This window comes from Gymnoscopelus braueri (assembly GCF_963280865.1).
Source record: "Gymnoscopelus braueri genome assembly, chromosome: 13".
NCBI lineage: Eukaryota > Metazoa > Chordata > Actinopteri > Myctophiformes > Myctophidae > Gymnoscopelus > Gymnoscopelus braueri.
In genome coordinates this window covers 15,243,767-15,267,201 of record NC_137615.1, presented here as the reverse complement: position 1 = coordinate 15,267,201, position 23,435 = coordinate 15,243,767, and the positions used below count along the sequence as shown (strand labels likewise).

At 40.5% G+C, this 23,435-nt stretch overlaps 2 protein-coding genes across 2 annotated transcripts; one reads left to right on the top strand and one right to left on the bottom strand.

The window, feature by feature from the left end:
• Positions 1 to 4,843: 4,843 nt before the first annotated feature.
• Positions 4,844 to 8,291, bottom strand: otop2 (otopetrin 2; the record flags this gene model as incomplete). Its single annotated transcript, XM_080446930.1, has 6 exons — positions 4,844 to 5,729; positions 5,842 to 6,749; positions 6,848 to 6,987; positions 7,390 to 7,448; positions 7,560 to 7,696; positions 7,832 to 8,291. 6 exons carry the CDS (start codon positions 8,289 to 8,291, stop codon positions 5,559 to 5,561), a joined length of 1,875 nt encoding a protein of 624 aa, XP_080303056.1. The 3' UTR covers positions 4,844 to 5,558.
• A 5,788-nt stretch (positions 8,292 to 14,079) lies between these two features.
• On the top strand, positions 14,080 to 22,728 carry ush1ga (Usher syndrome 1Ga (autosomal recessive)). The gene is made up of 4 exons (XM_080447085.1): positions 14,080 to 14,339; positions 19,499 to 19,952; positions 20,788 to 21,605; positions 21,923 to 22,728. Exons 1-4 carry the CDS (start codon positions 14,176 to 14,178, stop codon positions 21,924 to 21,926), a joined length of 1,440 nt encoding a protein of 479 aa, XP_080303211.1. The 5' UTR covers positions 14,080 to 14,175; the 3' UTR covers positions 21,927 to 22,728.
• Positions 22,729 to 23,435: the final 707 nt, after the last annotated feature.

Genomic DNA, 23,435 nt, shown 5'->3' with positions numbered 1-23,435 from the left:
GGACAACACAAGGTAATACATCAAAAGCATAGAAATGGTAATCTAGGATCATAGGTAAACCAAGAACCTATCATCAGTCTAATATGTACATTGAAACTATACACACACACTATAGGATGCCAGGTCAACAATGACCTGGCATCTGTCTACATAACATGCTACAGTATCTAAAATTACATTTTAGCCTTTGCATAAGTCTGCAGGGTCGTTGAGGCTAGAACAAGTGCTACTGCAAGTGCCACGGGCTAAGGTGGAGTCTGAAGAGGTGAGTCTTCAGATTACGGTGGAAGATTGGGAGTGAGTCTGCAGTTCTAATTACAATGAGTGAGGCATTGTGAATACAGTTGGAAAATGTGGTACTTTAACATGTGGTGGAGCTTGTTATTTCGCTGTTTTGGAAAACTATAGGCAGATGATGTTGGGAATGCATGTATACCCGGAGTAAGTGCATATCATAGGGCTTGGTGTGGCCATTCTATAACGTCAGCAGGCTATATGACGTGATATTGATGGCATCAAGGTTCTCCAATATATGGGCATAAAAGGAAAGAACACAGGCAGGGAGCAATTAAACCAAATTGAGGGAACATAAAGTGGGTTCAAATGTAGTAAATTGTGGCATCAATAGCCTACAATGAAAGAAGTTATGTCAATCCTGGGATACACACGGGAAAAGCGTGGCTCCAATGTAGAACTCAGACATCTACAGTATGACGTCAGTCATCTATGACGTTCACCATCCTATGACTAAAAATTATGGCAAGGTTTTAGCCCGATCAGAGTGCCTTTGGCTTCAATTATAGAATTATTATATTTCAGAAAGTATAAAATATATATGAAAGAGTGTATTTCCGTGAATGAATATAACCATAACTAACAAAGATCAGACACAACTTAAACACTGCACTACTGTATGTCAAAACGACAAATTTTATAGAATTTCCCAGGAACTCATAAAAGACCACCTGTGAGTCCTGGCTGGAGTCCTGGGACTCATTACAATGAAAACCAAGCAACAGCACTGGACAAGTGAGTCACAGACACTCCTCCATTCTAAATAGTAGCCTAGATTTTATCCATTGGAATATGGAATGTGTTCCAGGGGCCACAAGAAACTCCCCAGGGGACGGATTTGGCCCGTGGGCCACCAGTTGAATATATTGGATAACTTGATATAGGTCTACTGCCCAACATGGTAATGCAAAGAAATGTGAAAGCCCTGACAAGCACTACACATTCAGACAAGTCCGATTCTTGGTCCACTTCTATTCAATTTATACATGATTCATCATCATTCAACAATATAATATATCCTATCAGTCCTGTGCTGATGATACATAACACAGCTATACATTTCTGTCTCTGCTAGAAGTCTTAGCCCAGTGAATGGTCCAATGCACCTCAGACATCAAAGACTGGATGACCAACAATTTCTTAAAGTTAAATGATGACAAAAAGTGAGATTTTATTAGTAGGTCCTAAGGATTGAAGACATCAGATTAATTCCCTGCTATTTCCCTTGTCAGTAAAATCCTGTGAGCATGTTAAAAACGTGGGTGTGATTTTAGATGATGAGCTCAACTTCCAGAAGCACATCACTTACTGTACATTTCTAAGACTGCCTTTTATCATCTAAAGAACATCTCTAAAGTTAGATGCTTCCTGTCTCAATCAGACTCTGAAAAATTGGTTCATGCTTTTATTTCTAGTAGACTAAATTATTGTAATGCTCTCTTTGCGGACTGACAAACCAGGTGTTACATAAATTCCAGCTTGTTCAGAATGCTGTTGCTAGAGTTTTAACAAGAACCAAGAAATTTGAACATATTACTCCTGTTTTATTTGCATTTTCTTGTCTTTATTTAATTTTTTTGAAGCACATTGAGCCTACGCTTGTCATATGAAATGTGCTATAAATAAATGTAACTTGACTTGACAAGCTGTCTCACTAGAAGATTTAAAAAAGAACGCACATGTGATGACATGGCACATGCGCTATTGCAAGTTGCAACAGATAACATACACAAACACTTGTAGAAAATCCCAAGCGACGCTGCCATCTAGTGTTTACCAAATACTACACTATAGACTGCATGAAACCTCTCTCAAGGCTCTGGTGTTGTTTACCAACTGCTATCTTTAAAAGAAACAACAAACATAAAACTTAACTTAACTTAAAATATAGAATTAAGTCAATTAAAATATGCTATTTGTGTCTGACCAAATCAGAAATATAGGAAAACCATACATTGAGCCTTTTACTGATTGTATTACAGTAGCCTGTTATTATTATTATTATTGTTATTATTATTATTAATACTACTACTACTACTACTACTACCACCACTAGGCTACTACTACAACAGATATTTACATACATGTCATAACAATGCCAGTTCTGATTATATTCTGAAAATATATTATCCAATTATCATCATATCTTTTTTATTCTACATGCACATTATAAGAGATTATATTATATTTCTGGGAAAACATGTTATTAATAACTATACTCTTCTTTTTTTTCTATTTCCAAATAGCCAATAGGCTAGGTTTAAAGTGCATGGTTAAACTGAATGTGATGCTGTATTAACTCATTTTGTTAGGCCCCCCCGGAACACCCTCAAGGACCCCTGGGGGTCCCCGGACCCCACTTTGAGAACCACTGGCCAATAATAGGCCTATGCAAATTGGAAAATATAAATAAACACGTCCTTATAGGCCTACACAGCTTTAAGGCTGAGCCTGTTAACACAAACCAGGCTAAATATGCAGAAACATAACATTGTGATTGTGTAGGAAAACAGAGGGAATTCTGCCCACCAGGTGCACTTGAACCCTTGAACTCGATGTACACTGACACGGCTGCCATCAAGTGGTTCAACAGTGTAATAGAAAATGTATCCCATAGGCCAGAGGGGGAGTCATAAGTTAAGAATTATTTCTGAGATAATTAGAATTCAAGAAACTAGTATTAGTAGCCAATGGCATATACTGTATAATGTTAATTCTTGTTTGCATATGATAGCTGTTGCCTAACAAGTGTCCTTCCTCTTATTTTTAACTCTATGGTCCTTCCTCTACATGCACTTTGTTTTTTTATTAATTCAGATTTTCAGTTTGTTTTTATCTGTTTTACTGTGAGTTACTTGTTTTTAACTTGCTTTTATGAAAAAGCACTTTGGAACAACAGCTGTTGTTTTTAAATGTGCTATGTAAAGAAGGATGACTTGACTTGACAACTGACTTAACTAAGTAACGAACTAACTAGCCAACCACAGTGCAAGGAAATGAGTATTGCATTTATTTAATACTTATATTTGTGTCAAACTACTCACACAAGTAGCTTAATTTATTAGCAAATACCATACATCCTCAGAGTAAATTAGTTATACCCTTACACCCTCAGAGTAAATTAGCCAACACCCTCAGAGCATAGAGAGAGGGAAGCCACTTGCTAATCAGGAATAAAGTAATCATTAAGGAACTATTCGTTTTTTCCACACAATTCACAGCAGTATCCCACACATTGTAGAGTCAACATTCTTTCTCTTGCACTCTTAGGTCCTCTTATGGTTGTCACATGGAGAGTAAAGAAAATTGTACTATTACATGAGTTGAGAATAGTGGATTTTATCAGTACATTTTCGGCTGCTATGCAGCCTTCAAATCCAGTCCTATATTGCACTGATCATAGCAATGGTCACCGAGTTATGGTCATTTGATGTGTAAAACACTACTGTAGCGCCTTGATGCTAGACAGGAGGGTGTGGAGGGCGATCCCGAGTTAGTGTTGGCTAGTCCTCTGAACAGTGGGTGTGACCTCTTAACAGTGTTTGTGCCCAGTTTGATGCGGATTGGAGCAATGATGTGCCTGTGGCCCCTGGGGGGACCTGACGCAGCCTCAGGGGGCCACACATAGCCCATGGTGTTGCTATTCTCATGGCAGACCCCTGAACAGTGTTTGTGCCAAGTTCGGTGCGGATTGGAGCAACGGTGCGCCTCGCAAGTGCGCCTACACATGTTATGTGTCCACTGTCGTTCCGCCCACCCACCCTCTCTATGCAATTTTAATATAGGATAGCACATTTCATATGACAAGCGCAGACTCATAGGCCTGCACTACCCATTTAAAAAGTTGGGCACCAAGGTGTTTACCATGTTTCTCAAGTTTATCTTTCCACCACTCGCACCTTACCGTGATAACTTTGGGGTTTGTTTCACAATAGACCAACCTCTACGAGGTTGGTCCATTGTAAAAAGAACCCCAATGTTACCACGGCCTGGAAGGCAACAGGACAGATCATTTGCTTCCGAATAAACTGGACTGAGAAATGTGACAATTACTTTCACTGAGAGAAATTCCATTGAAATTGAGGTAAAAGCTGTTGAACTGAACCAACCAGTGAATCATGAAAGAGGAGATAGTCATCATCCGTTTTTACGTCTGGAGACTCCCGTCCAGGACAGGCTTCAGACGCGCCTCCTCAGGAGACTTGAGTCAGATCTGAACCCATTTGATTTGGCGTTAGGAACCCGTTGCAAACACAAAATAGTCTATAAATTGCAGTTATTTAGCTCCAGTGTAAGCCATGTAATGTTTCCCACCTCACCAGCACATTCGATTTTTTAAAATACATTTTTGTACTCTAAAATGAAAATTATAAAGTTAAATAATTTAAACTTTAAAAGTAGCAACAGACGTCATGATTTAAATACATTGTACTGTGCTAAACTGTCCGCTAAAATACTATTAAGTTATACTACGCGACAAAGGTAGAAAGGCTAGATTTTTTTTCCACATGATTTATCATTATAATTTACAGTCAAGAGTCAAGGTTGTTGACAGGTTTATTTCAAACAATAATTCTTCCAGAGATGTAACTTTGCTCATGTGGCTGTAGCAGGCAAGACTAATAAAAGCAAGACACAAGAAAACTTAATTGTAATACTACTACTACTAATATGCTAATACATAAAAAAAATAGGTTGACTGTGAAGCTACATTCTTTTAGTGTTTACCTTCATTTTGAGCATATATTAAAGCGTAAACTGATAGCAAAAAGCAGGTTCATGATGCCTGGATGATTACTACATTTAAAAAAATATATAAGGTAGTTGTACTCTTCTTGCATTCAAAGAATGCTACATTTTCTGCATTTATCCAAAGTGCCTGTGTGATACATTCTTTATGATGTCCATTACATTCACATATTTACACACCGATGGCAGAAGCAACCATGCAAGGCACCAACCTGCTTATCGGGAACAGTTCGGGGTTCAGTGTCTTGCTCAAGGACACTTCAACACAAAGCCTGGAGGAACTGGGGTTCGAACCGGGAGCCTTCCCTGCCCGGCCGCTCTCCCTCCTGAGCCAGTGAATGCCATGTGTAGCTTATACACAATGCCATAGATTGAACAATAGTAATATTTGTCAACTGATTATACCTGCTTATCAAGAAAAATAAAACAGATTATCTTCAAAACAAAAACTACTTTTTACAAAACAGCTTTCTACAATATCAAAACTGTTAAATCTACATTTTGCTCATGAAGCTTCATGACATTACATACACCTCAAAGAGACTGGCAACTGAGTGCATACGATAGAAGATTCCAAAAGGAAGTCCAATGTTGACAACCGCTGACCATAAGGTGAATTTGTAGAAATTGGTTTCGACGTCATGGTCAAACTGGGGGCGAGCGCCAAAGGCAGGCATGATCCAGAGCTGTTGATCAAAACAAAAGCATTTGCTTTATACAATATATTTGTTATGTTGTGAATCTTACAACGGTGAATTTAAAGTTAGTGAGGCAAAGTGAGAGAGAGACGGTACTCACGATAATGTTGGAAAGCAGCAGAAAGGCACAGACTTCCTTCAGTACTCGTCTCTTCCAGGTCAGCTTGTGTTTGTGTTCAGGGGCGTGTGCAGTGTGGGAATGGGTGTGTGCAGTGTGGGAATGGGCGTGTGCAGTATGGGAATGGGCGTGTGCAGTATGGGAATGGCCATGCAGACTGTGAGCTGTGAGGGCTGGGCATGGCATGGTCTTGGTGTCCATGTCCGAACTTTCAACGTTGTTCAGCACATAAGGATTTGAAAATACAGTGACAGGCTGTGGCTCGTGGAAGGGCTCCCGGTGAAGGCCCTCGATGAGGAAGAAGTTCTGCAGGCCGAGCTCTATCACAGTCAGTATAGCCCAGGCCAGGTTGAGACCGTTCAAGTAGCCTTTGGCTCCTGTTCCCACCACAGCTACAATAGTGAAGTAACTGATGATGAACTGTCCCAGAGACGTTCCGACCAGCAGGCTCACATCCAGGCTGCGCGTGGGGTTCTTGTCTGATATGTGTTCCCTATGGTCCAGCCTGTAGACAGCGCAGCCAACCACAATCGCGACAGACATCATAATCATTATCACTATATTAAATACAAAGTGCATTATCAGTGCATTGTCTCTCCTGTCGGCGTCGTCCTGTTCCACTTCTACCTCATACACTACAAAGGTTGCCAGGCCTGCTATTAGCATAAGGACCCCTGCGACAGGCCCAACACATGTGTCCTTCACACGAAACTTGGCGTGGTGAGTGCTGTGCTCCTCTGTGAGACGACCGACGTTCTTCCACATGACGTAGGCCATGCAGGACGCAAAGAGACAGTACTCGATGTTGAAGGGGTACAGGTAGTAGTAGGCCTTCTTGAAGATCTTACATGCAGAGTAGCTGCACTTGCACTTGTCGTCTCCGTAGCCCGCTAGAAGACGCAACAGCGTGAGGGACATGTATTGTATAAGGTCACAGTTGACTATATTCAGTGGCAGTTTTGTTGATGTTTGTTTGTTTTATTCTTACCTCTCTGTATGAACAAGTTTCGAGAAGTGAGCTTAGAGGTGTTTGGATAATCTGGATAGTCTGTATGGTGCACCGACTCCTCTGTGACTGCTGTCATCCACAGGACTAAATTTGTCCCCAGCATCAGCATCAGCCCACAGCTAGAAAAAAAGGAGAGAGACAAGAGTTAGTAATGACGGGAGGAGAAAAAAAAGACAAGCATTGTTCCCTTGAAAATTAATTGATTAATTCATGAATTGATTGATTAATTAGTGATAGTACTAACAACAACAAATATAATGCGCACACACACGCGCGCGCGCACACACACACACACACACACACACACACACACACACACACACACACACACACACACACACACACACACACACACACACACACACACAAAAGCAAATATTGGGGATTGATAATTCATGGCATGTTTGCCTTGCAAAAACTATAATATTGCTTTGAAAACCTGGTGTATGCCACAATTTCAAGTGTTATCAGACCATAGGCATGTTTATGAGGACTGTGAATCATCCACTGGTCAGTTTTACCGTGTTAAGTTCCATTGCAGCTGCACACAGTCCTTGGCATGGATCCACAGGAAGTATGTCTGAAGGGTGATTGCATAAACAATTGTATCAACTTTCAAATTGTATCAGACAAACCAATTTGTTTTCTATTCTATCCTTATTGTGATGTTGACTGTGTATGACATATTTACCTGGACAAGAATGAACACAACTTGCACTACAGGAAAGACCACTTTGACTGCAGAATCACAATGGAGGTAGCCAACGTAATTGGCTATCTTAAAGATGTCCATTAGGAGACCGAGGACGCCAAATAGCACAAGTCCAGCTGGAAAGAAAATAAAGAGAAAAGGAAAAAAATGATAGAAAATGTTGAATAAATGTGGATGGTCATAAAGCTCAGCTCAAAATAGACTGTCATCAACATATTGAGGCTTTCCTCTTAATACTGAAGATTCCTTACCCCTTAGCCATACAGGTCCAGAATGGCCATCCTTGAAAAGAATAGCATGACTCTTCCGAGACGTATAGAAGGTATAGTAAAGCATCCAGATGATAGTGAGGATCATGAGAATGATGAGGAAGATTTGCATATCAACGGCGCTGACGGTGACACTCTTGTAGGCAGTCCCGCTGACCAAGGCACATCCCAGGATCAAAATGTTGAGAAAAATGATCCCAGACAGCAGCCAGCCCCAGTTGCGGCCCCGCTCTTTCACAACCCCGCTGGAGGAGAGAGCGAGGTTGGGTTCACTCGCACTCTCCACTTGACCTCCTTCATTGATGTCATTGTCATTGGACTCTTCCTCCTCTTCCTCCTCTGGGTCCCTGCAGCTGTCTTTGCTCATGGTCCTGCATGGTTCACAAGGATCACCAGTGGTCAGACATTCACATTCATTCATATATCCAGGGTTCACACACATGATGTCTCCCTTCTGAGATCTTTTTCAGAAAATGAGCTCTTTGCTGTTTCTAGCTATATTTAAGAGATATACAGGTTCAACAACTACTCCCACTTTTAGGCTCCTTCTAAATTAACATACTGCCCCGGTGACACCACCATGAACCTAGAATTAGTTTCTCCCCTCATCAGTGCTTAAACAGTGCTGTAATCAGTGTGGAAAAACACAAAGTCACAGGTATTCAAAGCTCTATTGTTTGCATGCTTCAGAGTTATTTCCCTTGGGGACATTCAGAAGGACAAGTCCACTTTATTATCTGATGTAAAAAATAGATAAATAGAATAAATAACAGGCCAGGCAAGTTGGCTGTTGATTAGCATACATCCTCATGAAAATCAGTAATGTAGTCTACCTACTGTATAACAAAATGTAATGAGGATTTGAGAAAACAATGACCTTATTCAACAATTTGCCACTATACGTAAAGAATACATATATCTTAAGCCTACCTGATGTGGTGCAATCCTGAGAGGTGGTCTGAGCCTTCGTGGCTTTTATATCCACCCACTGCCTCTGTGGTTTACATGGGAGTTTGTGTACAAAGAGCAATAAATGTCAATAAATCTGTTATGAACAGAACAACACCATATTATTACCACACACAGTGTGTTTTGCACAAAATATCCATGCAAAGTTCAAAAGACTTTTTCCAGGGAACACCTTTTTTATGGGACAACCAAAATACCAGAAACCGGTTCTTTTTCAAAGAGACAGCACCTTTTTGATATTATACAATACATATTTAATGTCATTCTGTCAAAATAGAATTTTTATCTGCCATGTACAAAATAATCATCATGAAAGTTTCTAACAACAGATTGACTGCCATGCGAGTTGTTATATAAAATGATATTAGTTTCCATTTGTTCAAACACGTTAGAATAGAATAGAACAGAATACTTTATTGGCAACAGTTAAAAGCACGGTATCACCAATTAAAAGCACCAAAATGGATTTTACACATTTTGTAGATTGCATTTGTTGTTTTGCTATGTGCACGCCTATACATATATATGGCTGTGGCTCAAATGTAAAAGTGCTTGAAATTCTCTAAATGGGTGGAACAAACTCAACTGGCTTATCTTTTTAATATAGTGCTTGAAGGGAATACTTCTAATACTTTAATGCTATTCAAAATGTTAAATGCCTAAGGTATCACTTAGGGCACTGCCCCACCGCACTTTTATTTTACCTCTGGGGCGGAATCTGCCAATGCTTTGTCAATGCAAATGCGTGGATTCTTGGAAAAAATGCACAAGACTCAGGGGCGTAGCCAGAAAGCTGGCAGCAGCTGGGCCTGGGCATTTGTGGGTGGGCACTGCGCGCGCGTGCGTGAGTGCCATGCGCGCGTTTTTTTGGGCGGTTTTGTGCGGATTTGGGAGTTTTTGGGGCGGTTTTGTGCGGATTGGGTGAATGTATTAGGGTGAATATATATTTTTTTAAAAATAAAAAAAGTTTGTGTCTTACATTATTTTCAATAGGGAAGCATGTTTGCCATTTTAGTTAATATGAGTTCATACGTACTTAAACTGATGTAATTATCTTTATTTCAGATCAGGGCTTTATTTCTTCAGTAGGGTGAGGCTTGGAGTTAGGAGAGCCACTATTTTCCATTCCCTGTGTTTTATCCCAGACCCTTTTTTTTGTCCCAGAGCCCAGAGACATAAAAGTGTCACAGACACTTATATGGGGCCATTATTGCAAAGCAAATACTTGATTAAGTCTTATCAGCAAATAAGAGTGCTTTAAAAGAAGAAATGGTGATATTTTATTCACAGGAATAGTGCAATAAGGACCTAGTGCTGCTGAAATAATTAAACTAGCAGTTGCCTAAAGGTTAGAGGACCGTGCCTTGTGGGAGATTTAACCCCTGTTCGACCCCGGGAACAACATGAAAGTGTGTGTGTGTGTGTGTGTGTGTGTGTGTGTGTGTGTGTGTGTGTGTGTGTGTGTGTGTGTGTGTGTGTGTGTGTGTGTGTGTGTGTGTGTGTGTGTGTGTGTGTGTGTGTGTGTATGTGTGTGTGTGTGTGTGAGAGAGAGGGGGGGAGGCAGTGAATGAGCAACACTCACCCCACCCTGCACTTGAGCAAGTCGCTGAACGCCCAACTACTCCACTGAAGCTGCATGCTCAGTGTGAGATTGATTGATGTTTTTGTTGACAAATGATGCTTATGACCACATATTTGTACGTATCTGTCAAAAGGATAAAACACAAAAAAGCTTTAGAACTTATTTCCATTGTGATCCTCAATGGACATGTGCGTGTGTAAACTCAACTGAGTGCCATGTGTTTGGTTGAACCTGTTACAACTCAACAAATTGATGGTTAAGTATAACTGCTATTCAGACAGCTCTTAATGGAGGACTTGGAGTTAACAATGGAGCTTTAAGGCGTACAGGTAACCCATTAATGAGATTTATGTAACTGTGAGTGTGAAGCTTGTCATTAGACAAAAATGTCCCAGGGCCCATTGAAAAAGAGTTGTGACCCTGGTTAAATAAAGGCTTTAAAAAAGTCACAAGAGAGGGTGAGATATAGTCTGAGATATTTGTGACTAGTTTTCTGTTATCCTTAATATGTTTATTGTAGTTGTAGTTAAATTAGACTATCGGAGAAAGGGTGAAATGTGTGTTTCTGAGATAGACCTAGTGGTTAGGAAAGTAATAGTGTATCTTTACAGTCAGATACACTATACACTAAGTATTTACAGTCAGAACATGTAGAATATAAACACTTGATGATCTAGTAGGCTACTTTAAATGCAAAATAAAATGATGGATTCAGACTCATGAATATTCAGTATAACCTAAGTCAAAATAGCATACTAATATGTCCTAAACTTTACTGGATCTTTTGCCAAACTGCCATTCACCAAATGGCAGTCGAAAGAAGTCAAAATCTCAGTAGGCATTGTAGCTTCGTATATTAATTCTGTCTACAAGCAGCTACCGACAACAGGAAATGTAGGCTATAGTTGTAGGCTAAATGTACGGTGTTTTAACCCATTAAGATGAAGACCTGAGGCCCATTCTACAAATGCCTTCTAAATCAGTAGTTCTCCAACTTTCAAGATTTTTCAAAAATGTTCAAAAATAGCAGATGTACAAGCTTGTAGATCTGCTATTTTTGAAAAGCCAAAGCAAAAATCTAAAATGACGTAGTTGTTTTCCCGGTTTTAATGGGTTAAACTTTTTTTATGTCATGCATGGACCCCCAAATTGACTTTCATTTGGCCATGGATGGACCCCCATATCAAATCATTATGAAAAGATGTTTTGGCTTATATCAAATTAAATTAAGTCGAATTGTCTAAATGTGATAATTGTACATGAGAAATAGATTCACAGTGGTTCTGACACAGTATTTCAGTAGAGTATTACAGTATTTTATAAAGTATTTCAAGTCTATTGAATTATAGTGAGATTAAACTGCCCCTCATTTGGTTGTGGACCCTTTGCAGACCCCCTCAAGGACTCTTTAGCTAGGCCAGGGGTTTTCAACAGGTGGACCGTGAAGGTATTGCATGTGGTCCCTGACCATGCATTAAGTAATGTAGGAAAGTGAAGATTTCTTATTTATTTTCTTCCACGGAACAGTGGACTAAATTACTTGGTGACCTATGATGACGCATCAATGTTAAGCTACTGGGAAGTCGGAGGTCATGAAATTCCACAGAAAGGGAAATTCTCAAGAAGGGGAAGTGTACTCGATTGCCTGAATGAGGAAATGTGCCCATATAATCGCATGTGTCACCCTGCTCACTCATACATAAGAAACAAATCAGTATATCAGTTAACATGAGTTTAATGGAAGGTTGGATAAAGTAAGAGAATGGAATAAGGGTAACCGTGCATGGGTTAGGAATAGATCAGTGGTTCTCAACCTTTTTTTGAGTTCTGGACCACTCACATATTTCAGTTAAATAATGCCTGGGCTTCATGAATTTTTTTGCACATAGTATCGTGTAACGAATGAAATCAAGCCCTTAACAGTTACATTTTTATATCTTATCTCAGATACCATGTGTAAATATGTAGATAACTTGTTTGGGTTTTTTGTTCTCTTGTTTGATATCCTTTCCCCCTTGCCCCCCCCCCCCCTTTCTTTTTTTCTATGGAAATAACAATATGATGGGAACTATGCACGAAAACTAATTTCACCCACTTTTTTTTACTTCTGTAAACCTGTGATGTGACAATAAAGCTGATTCTGATTCTGATTCTGAACAGTCATTATTTAATTTCCAGCTTTTTCTTCCACACCACGCCTATTAATTATTTCTTACATTTGATGGAAACATTATTTTAACATATTTTAATACATTTAACAAAAAGTATTTTATTTATTTATTTACATTTTAAAACATTTTCCCATGGACTACCTGCAGGCCTAATTATGCCATGGACCACTAGAACGTCTAGAAGTCTCGTGGACCATTGCTTGAGAATCAGTGGGATGTACAGTATAGACATGGGATGCATAGCAAGTGTTACCAAAGCACTAATCTTAGTCTTAAGCACATATCCCCATTCCCCACCCAACACAACAGTGGTCCCACTGGTCCCCAGGTTGATTCTTAGTCAGGGTAGTGTGGTCCCTGGTTCACAATCAATTGAAAACCCCTGGGCTTGGCAATAAAGGAAGATATTTCTGTGGGTTAACTATACTGTAGTAAAAAGGAAACAAAAATATGAATCTGTATGAGGGTGTTTTGCGCTGTCTCTCTTGCTCTCACATTATGTTGTAGTTACCAACTACAAGGAAGGCTATACTGCCTTGTTTTGTCCATTTTGGTGGAGTGACCTTTATAAGCCCTCATGCGCAATTGTTCCGAAGGCTATTTTATGAACAGTAAAAAAAAAACTATACTTTTATTGTGTGAAAAAAAATCATCTAAGCTTTAAAACGAAGGTTGAATATACAGGCTATATATATTTCCTTGAAGTTAATTCAGATTTTTCTAACCTCACAAAGCCTTGCTAGTGTTTGTTTGCAGTGGTGGACAGTTAAGTAAATTTACTTAAGTACTGTATTTACAATTTAAGGTACTTTTACTTTACCGGAGTTTCCAATTTTGTATACTTTTACTTTTACTCCACTACATCTCAGAGTCAAGTATTGTACTCCACAACAATTATTAGAAAACTTTAGTTACTAGTTACTTTGTAGATTTGGATTATTATTACAAAACATACATTAACCACTCTTCAGCCCTATTTAAACTTTGGCTATTTGAAAATAGCCGATCTACAAGCTCACTAAACGCATTGCATGGCCATGCATTAGTGAGCTTGTAGATTTTTATACATTGGAAACCTGTGAAATGGGACATTCTGCATAATGGTTACTTTTACCTTTGGTAGCCTACTTTAAGTATATTTTGATGCCAATTTTGTACTTTTATAGAAGTACATTTTTAATTCTGGACTTTTACTTGTTGTAACAGAGTATTTCTACATAACAGTATTGATACTTTTACTTAAAGTAAAACATGTGAGTACTTTTACCACCACTGTTTGTTTGTTTGTTTGTTTGTTTGTTTGTTTGTTTGTTTGTTTGTTTGTTTGTTTGTTTGTATCGTTACGCAGAGTTTCACGGGTTGATTTGGCCACGGGGAGCACCATTGTCTATCCCCAGTGCGCATCTTCGGTGTCCCCAATCCCCATGGATACCGACGACGCGCTCTGCAACCAACTATCTGTGGACGCGCTTGTTGTGGTGGAGCTGGAGCAGCAGCAGCGGCGGTGGTGGTGGAGCTAGTCAGCCTTTCAGACGGTCAGTAGCCGCTACGCTACATGGCTAGATGAAGATGACCGGACGGAATGGGACCATCAAGTCAGTACCATGAATGACAGGTTCCACAAAGCGGCCCGGGATGGCTACCTGGACCTGCTCAGAGAGGCGACGCGGAGAGATCTGAACGCGCTGGACGAGGATGGAATGACACCGACGCTATGGGCCGCCTATCACGGCAACCTGGAGGCTCTGCGGCTGATCGTTGGCAGGGGGTGGGTACAAGTACGACTTGAGAGGTCTATAATTAAAATAATCATGCAATGAATGCGCGAACGGGAAGTAGCAAGGCTTTACGTGGGTGTGAATACTTTTTTAGTGCAATCAGAAACGTTGCCTGTGTGCTATTTGTAACGATACACCGCAGTCAATGTAGGTCACCCTTTCCCAAGGTGATGTGTCACCACAGTGTCAGTGAGTCCGCAGTTGGCGTCAAATGTGTCTGTCTGACGTGACGGGCGTGACAAGAACATAGACAGACACAAGCACAACATTACTGACATTTGGTGCAGAGATCAGGGTCAGTGAGGTGGTGCAACGGGGAGTGTCTCTCAAAGTTGTGCTTAGGGTATGGTGGTGGATTATGCAACCTGTGGTTGAAAAAGTAGGCTACTCACATGTTTTAACTTTAGTAAAAGTATCAATACTGCAATGTAGCTATACTCTGTTAGAAGTAGAAGTCCCGTATTCAAAATGTACTTGAGTAAAAGTACAAAAGTATCGCCATCAAAATACTTAAAGTACCAAAAGTAAAAGTACTCATTGTGCAGAATGTCCCATTTCACAAGTTTTCAAATGTCTAACATGTGTAAAAATAGCAGATCTACAAGCTCACAACGTGTGGCAAAGGGACTCGTTGTGAGCTTGTACTTGTAGATCGGCTATTTTCAAATAGCTTAAGTATACATAGGGATGAAGTGGTTAATGCATGTTTTGTAATAATAATCAAAATATACAAAGTAACTAGTAACTATAAGTTGTCAAATAATTGTAGTGGAGTAAAAAGTACAATATTTGCTTCTGAGATGTAGTGGAGTAGAAGTAAAAGTATTGAAATTTGGAAACACTCCAGTAAAGTAAAACATCCTCAAAAGTGTACTTAAGTACAGTACTTGAGTAAATGTACTCAGTTACTTACTTTCCACCACTGTATACAACATGTTCTGCTCCTTTCTGCATAGGCTAATCAAAAGTTACATATTCATTTGTTTGTTATGAGTTTTACAACACTAAGTTCAAGATCGATCATTATGATCATGCTGCGTCTTATTGTTTTTCAAGTAAGCATACGTACTGTAAGTATGGAAAGTTAAGGGGAAGTTGGGAACCCTCAAAAGCCATTTCATCTATTTTCTGGCTGACCTGGTTTGCCTGCCAGCCAGAAAAATGTACCTCATTATGAATAGGCTTAATTGAGTAAAGCTATTGGAGTGACTCATTATAACAGTGTTGCCCAGTGTGTGTGTGTGTGTGTGTGTGTGTGTGTGTGTGTGTTTGTGTGTGTGTTTGTGTGTGTGTGTGTGTGTGTGTGTGTGTGTGTGTGTGTGTGTGTGTGTGTGTGTGTGTGTGTGTGTGTGTGTGTGTGTGTGCAATGTGCGTGCAACCATGCCATTGTGTTGTTATCGAACATATTCTTCCACAGTGGCATGAATGCAGCAGATGTAGGCCTACAGTAGCCTATACATACCGTATACGCAGTGGTGGAAGAAGTGACCTACTCACATTATTTGTGTGTAAAAGTTAAAGGCCGGTATTCAAAATTTTACTTGAGTAAAAGTTCAAAGGTATTGGCATGAAATATATACTTGAAGTATCCTACTAAATAAAAGTACAAACATTTGTCAAAATTAGAAAACTTTCCAAAATAGCAGATCTATTAACCTCACAATGCTTCATGCATTCTGAGCTTGTAGATCGGCTATTTTTGAATAGCCAAAATAGGGCTTAAGTGGTTTTGTATTAATAAACGAAATCTGCAAAGTAAGTAGTAGCTAAAGCTGTCAAATAAGTGTAGTGGAGTAACAAGTACAACATTTGCCTCTGAGATAGTGGAGTAGAGGTATATACGTAAAGTATAAAAAATCAAAATACGTAAAGTTAAGGAAGAAATACGGAAAGTAATGTGAAAAAGTACCTCAAAGTTGTACTTAAGTACAGCACTTGACTAAATGTACTTTGTTACTTTCCACCACTGCCTATAGGTTGTTGAGATGTCTGTTGTGCATCAGTGGCCTGTGTTTACTTAAAGACCCTCATTTCCCACGAAATAAAAGTAAATAAAGCATCAAATACAAGGACACAGTATTCTTTTTGCGTAAATCTTGAACTGTCCCTCCGTAAACAAAGCCTGACTGGCATGTGGTGCTAACTGTAAACATTAATAGATCGTGTCATAATGTTTCAGGGGCCAACCCCAGGGAAATAACGACAAGACAAGTTTAAGGCCACCTGAGAACTTGTTGGAGACAACATATACAATGCTGCACTTGGCAGATATATTGCATTACATATAGAACAGAAACATCAGTCTGTCAAAGGAATTGCAAATGAAACAGCAGAATGTTATTGGAGAGGCATGCGTGCAGAGCAGAGCTACTGTGTACTGTTCTCAGTGACATTTATGATATAGATAAAGCCCCACTATATAAATGCTGTCACCTGATGAAGGCAAGTAAACTAAACACTTAACTGTCACTGTGTGTCCAGCACCAGCAATGAACTGGATGTGCGCAACCTATATTGTTCCCAACTAGATAAAGCTTGTTGTGGTAAAAAGTGTTGAGTATGAGTTTACTATGCGATGTACTTTAAAAATAAAATTGAAACATAACTTTAAAGTTTATGTTAAGTAAGCTTCTGTTATACACATGTACCCGAGCGTCCCTATTCTGGGTGCGAACATTGGGTGAAAATAGCAGATCTACAAGCTCACAACACGTCGCAACATGATGCGGTGTGAGCTTGTCAAGCTTCTATTTTTGGCAAAGAGATTTGTTGTAGAGGGAGAAAGAAGCAGACCAATTTTAGAGCCCTAGGACCCTGGTCTTTAAAAAAAAGAAAAAAGTTTATGGAGTTTAAGGGTGATTTTGAACTTATAATGTTTCAATTTATTTTTAGTATTTTAAACCTTCATGTGATTTGATTTTAGTTTATCCTCTGCATTTAACCCATCCTCAGGAGCACTGAGCAGCCAGGGACCAACTACAGCATGCATGTCTTTTGGTGTGACAGGACACCGAATTCACAACACAAACACGGGGACATCATGCAAACCCCCCCTCCCCTTCCCAGTGGCGCCACTGTGGCGCCACTGTGCCTTATTAATAGTGTTATCCCGTTGATTCACAGCCATAAATGCTGATAATTGCTGATAATTGTTATTTACAAAGTGCTCATATTTCACACATTGAACACACAGAATGACACGTACAGCACACTGTATAATCCATCACCATAGCAAACTTTCATAATATTTCTCTGGGCCAAAAGGTACATGGTTTATGCTTGCATGTAGATGATGCAACAGAGCATTAATTGGGTATTAGTGTGAAGGAACTTAAGTATTTGGTGCTTGGTACTTGGTGAGAGAATAAAGCCTTACTACTAAATGCTGTTTAGTATATTAATTTCATACAACGGCAACATGACAACGATAAGAAGTATAGAAAATGTATCTGAATTGAGTGTTCAGTATATCCACCTCCCTCAAGGGGATTAGGAGACTGATGACAGTCTGAAAGTTGTTGAAGGCTAAATACAGACTTCTGAGAGGCTACAATGGATGCAAATGTAACCAAATGGGCCCGATTGTAGTGTTTTGGCTACCGGCCCAGTGCAGGCCAAAGGTCCCAACTTCCAAGGGTTGAAATCAGGGTCGGCAGGTGAGAGGGTGCTAATCGCTGCTCTGGTGGGGCTAGCATGGCACACACGTTCCCTGTGAAAACCCCACAGTGTTATCCATTAATAATATATCATGGGCTTCTGTAATGGCTTCACCTGAAGCCCATAAAATATTGAATAGTCTCTACACGGCTCCATTGGAGTACTGATGCTATGTAGGTATATATATGACACGTTCATCTTCTGTTCATAAATTTAGAAGCAGAAATACAGATGATTTCTGAAAGGAAGAAATTGATAGGCCTATAAACTTTGCTAACTTTTGCTTTCCTAATGATAAGCTGCAATAATGTTATATATTATGCAACAAATAATATATATAACTTGTTATATAATACTTTATAACCTCTACATTTTAAACTGTAGCCTACAATTTACAGTGTCAGTAGACACTGTAAATCAGTGGAATAGCATTATTCCACAATTCTGATGCACTGTGGAACAGTAGGCTAATTACAACAATGTGGAAGCAAAGAAACCAACTGTAGGCTTGCATAGATAATCTCATATTCTGTCACAGAAATGTGAAAATGATCCACACACTTCTCTCCTTAATACCAGCTACATACAGTGTGCTACGACATTACTAGGAATCATTCATCATGACATCACCACTTATGTACGGTTCGGTTGTGCTTCTGAGTCATGCCTAATTTATGCTCTGTTGTACAGTACGTCGGTGTCGCGCACCGGCAATAGCTGATCTACAAGCTCACAATGCGTCGTGATGCGACGCGTTGTGAGCTTGTAGATCCGCTATGTTTTGGCACGTGACACCGGTGTACGACCAAGTATAACCACCAGTGAAAATGGATACAGGTAGTGTAGTTGGCAGAGCTGACAATCCTGTGGTCATATTACAGGCCAGCAGCAACACAAAAAGAGGTAACCCTTAGGTCATGGGCTGTTGGCCAACAGTGAATGTGAATAAATGTATGTGGGATCCAGATAACAACAGTTAACAATAATGCCCATTGTAAGGTGTGATTCAACTAGCCATTCTGTCCATCAACTGTTCTGTGCCATTTAGAGTGATTTGTGCCTTCTGACTTCTGTATTTTCCTGATGCATGAAAGCAATTTAGTGATTACTGTTACTGATTTGTTTATTATTAATCAAGCTGGGAATAAAACAGGTGTGTCATCAATCGGTGGTGTGTGATGCTATATTTAGAGTTATCTAGATAGAGGACACAAATACTGTAATCCCTATACTGGCTCATGTTGCACCGAGCTAACACTTAGCCTTTGGAACGGGTATCACTGGCCTAAGTGTCTATGGATCAATGATTTGTGATGGCTTTGCCTTTCACACAGTCTGAAACAAGATAGAAACAAAATATGTGCTGTATTTACATTTATTGTATATTTGTTGTATGACTTTATTAAATAAGTCTGCAGACATGGTTTCTCTCTCCCCCCTCCCTTCAGAATCAAAAAATGTTGTTTGACCTCTGCTTCCTTATGTCACACAGAGGGAGCCCTGACAAGTGTGACATATGGGGGAACACACCACTCCACCTGGCAGCTGCCAATGGACATCAGAACTGCCTGTCCTTCCTGGTGTCTTTCGGTGCCAACATATGGTGCCTGGACAACGACTACCACACGCCGTTGGACATGGCCGCCACCAAGAACCACATGGACTGCGTCCGCTACCTGGACAACATCGCGGCAAAGCAGAGCGCCCTGAACCCCAAGCTCATCAGCAAGCTGAAGGACCGGGCGTTCCGCGAAGCCGAGCGGCGAATCAAAGAGTGTGTCAAGCTGCAGAGGAAGCACCAAAAGCGCATGGAGCGCCAGTTCCACAAGGAGACGACCGAGGCCTCCGTATCGGACGCCATGAGCTACTCCAGCTACACCAGCAGCTCTGTGAGCCGCAAGCTGCAGCATCTCAATGCCGCCACGATGAACGTGCCATATTCTCAGGTCAGTATTGTTGCTGGAATCTCTCTTTAAATTGTAAAACTTTCATTTTTATGCCTGCGCCAGCTGACAGCCGTGTCCACAGGCACAATGTTTTTGGGTTGTCCGTATGTACGTCTATTCAGTCCAACCGTGCCAAAGCAATGTCTCAGGGACGCCTTCAGGCAATTTCATGACATCTGGCACAAATGTCCACTTAGCCTCTAGGGTAGTCTCGCATAGCCAGACACTATTCCACAATCTCCGAATATTTGAGAATTGTGGGAGGCAACAGTCTGGCCACGCAAGACTACCTCAAGGATGAACTGATTAGCAATAAGTGGTCAAAGGTAATGGTCACTTTGACCTAACAAAACACGTTTAACACGTTTCAACAGGGCCTATTTTGGGCATGTCGTTATAGGCGACAATTTTTTTAACATTTAAAAAAAAGGATGAACTGATTAGCAGTAGTAGGTGGTCAATGGTCAGAGGTCCAGGTTACGTTGAACTAACATGAACCCCTTTCAACGTGGCCTATTTTAAAAACATTTCAAATATTTGTAAGCATTTTCAAAAATTGCTTAAACTGCAGATCTACAAGCTCATGTGTGGCATTGCGACACTTTGTGAGCTTGTAGATCGTCTATTTCCGTATTTTCGTCATACGATGTAGTATTTATGGCTTAAGTGGTTATATTTCTTTGAAGTCTTCATTACATACTATGATGAGTCTGGACAGACACGCATGTAAACGGCAACTGGATGGCAGAGGCATACAGCCACAATGCAGTATTTCTAGTTCCACATCCAGTCATTTTGCTTGTGACTCATTGCTGTGTCGTTCCTCTCGTGTCAGACTCTTCATGCCACAACCAGGGGGAAGACCAAGATACAGAAGAAGCTGGAAAAGAGGAAGCAAGGTGGCGCTGGCGACGGGACGTTTAAGATCTATGAAGACGGAAGGAAGAGTGTTCGCTCGCTCTCTGGCCTCCAGCTGGGCAACGACGTCATGTTCCTAAAGCAAGGCACTTATGTCAACCCAAAGGACGTCCGTGGCCGCCGGAACGTCCGCGAGATGTTCTCCAGGGACAACGACGACGCCATATCCCGTGCCATGAGCGAGCCAGACCTCCACGGACCCACGGATGTGGAATACTCTGAGATCAGCACCGACTCAGGCCATGACTCTTTGTTCAACCGGCCGGGTCTGGGCACCATGGTTTTTCGGAGGAACTATGTGAGCGCCGGGTTGTTTGGAATTGGTTCCAAGAATGGATCCAGTGTGGTGGACACGGATCAGCCCGGCGGTAACGTGCGATTACGCAGCAGGCTACAGCACCTCGCTAGCATGGATGAAGACAGCATCGGCAGCGCACACAGCCTGCAGGAGAGGAACGTGCAGGAGTTGCCCTGGGACGACGTGGAGCTGGGGCTGGATGGGGATGACGAACCCGAGACAAGCCCCTTGGAGGTCTTCCTTGCCACCCAGAGCATGACGGAGTTCCTCTCCATCTTCAGAAGGGAGAAGATAGACCTCGAGGCTTTGCTACTGTGCTCAGACGAGGATCTCAAGAGCATCCACATCCCCCTAGGACCCAGGAAGAAGATTCTGGACGCCTGTCAAAGACGTCTGGAGACTCTTGAGGACCCAGACTGCATAGAAGATACAGAACTGTGAGTTATGATGATTTTTTATTATAATTAAATTTTCTGAAAGAAAAAAAAACAACATGAAGAGAAATGTTCTCTTAAAAAAGACACAGTTGGTACTCTATTGCCTAATTTATGCTACAAGCCTACAACGTGTCATGTTGTCGGCTTGTAGATTGGCTATTTTGGTATAAATCAGGCTTATCTCTGCCGTAAAACAAGATGGTACATGGTACATGTAAAACTGCATATACTGTACATTCATATACTGTACATTCATATGGTGACTCTTTAATATCCTTCTATTCTCACAAACCTCTTACCTGTCCTTTACTCTACAGATGATGTTAGTTGATGGTCCTGCTGGGCGCTTATCACTACCTTGCTGTGGAGCGAATATAATGGACACCTCCATGACTTACTGTATACCTTCCCTGGTAATGCTGTGGTAAGCCAGGGAGAAAGTATGTTCTTAATGGAAACCAGAAGAAGCCTGAGCTAAAATTGTAATTCTTTGCAGGATTCTTGTCCTCCTAGAATAGACTAGGATAGTTAGACTCAGGAGAAGCACTGACAATGTACTGTATTGTCTCAATCGTAGCATCATAGAATTTAGGGTGCACTGCACTGCATGAATGCATGCATGCATGAATGAATGAACTGAATGCATATTGTGAGAGTTCAATGTAGCGGTGCAGGGTATTTGTATGCCATGTGGCGTAATTAACATAGATTTGGGGGTCTGTGTCCCTTTAAACATTTGCCCCTGTGGGGTACCACCCCTTGTGCCTGTGTTCCTTGTGCCAGTGCATTTGCTCAAATTTGTTTAGTTTTTTAAAATAATTTATTGATACATTGTTTAACAATGAGCTCTACAATTGCTTCTGTCAAACATTCTAGGAAATAGCTTTGACCTGGCATTCTACCAATATCCATTTATTTTGACTTTGTCTACTCTGTACATGTTTACATACAGTAAGCCAGGTCAAAGGAAGCTTGGCTCGCTGTCAAACTTGGCCAATTTTATGTAGAGACACTGAGAAAATGTCTTGAATTCTCTTTGGGTGAATGTACAGTACTTACAATGTGAAATATATAATTTTACAATACATGAACTATGGCATGTGAAAGTTCTGTATTGTGCCTGTCCAGTTCATACCCAATAGGGTTTTATATGACATTTTTCAATGTCACCTCGTGTCACTCTTTGCCTTATCAATGTGACAGTTTAGATGATAATCACAAGTTATATTTGAAAAAGTAAAATGCTAAATAAAGAATATTTTCAAAGTGAACCTTTTGCTTAATATATTTTACTAATTCAAACGCTGTATTTTATTAGAATAATACTTAATTTGATAGAAAAGGCCGTTTCTCGTCCTTAAAGTAACCAAATTTGCCTGTTTTGACTGTTCTCTGACTTTATTACTTATTTGGATCAGTGAAAATATTGTCTCGGTCACTAAGCCAGGAAATCCATCTTCATATTTATATTTCCTGCTTGTACCAAGTGAATGCTTGTTTTGGCATCTTCAGCCAGCCTGCCCCGGCTGCTCATGCAGATTACACAAGCATTATTGATGCTCACTACGCATCGCAAGAGATGAAGTCAGGAAGTGCTACTGTCTGAACATACCATGGCTCTGATAATTCCATCATAGCTCTGTTATCAACAGGAAACACTGTCAGCTTCCCCCCAAAAGTGTTGTTTGGCACTTTCTCAGGTCATGTCCCAATGTCAGCTTGAGCATGTGTCAGGAACTCTACACAGCATATCCTCATTCAACACTCATTTTCAAAACAAATGTCACTAGAATTCATGGTACCTTCTAAGACAAGACCTATTCTTATCAT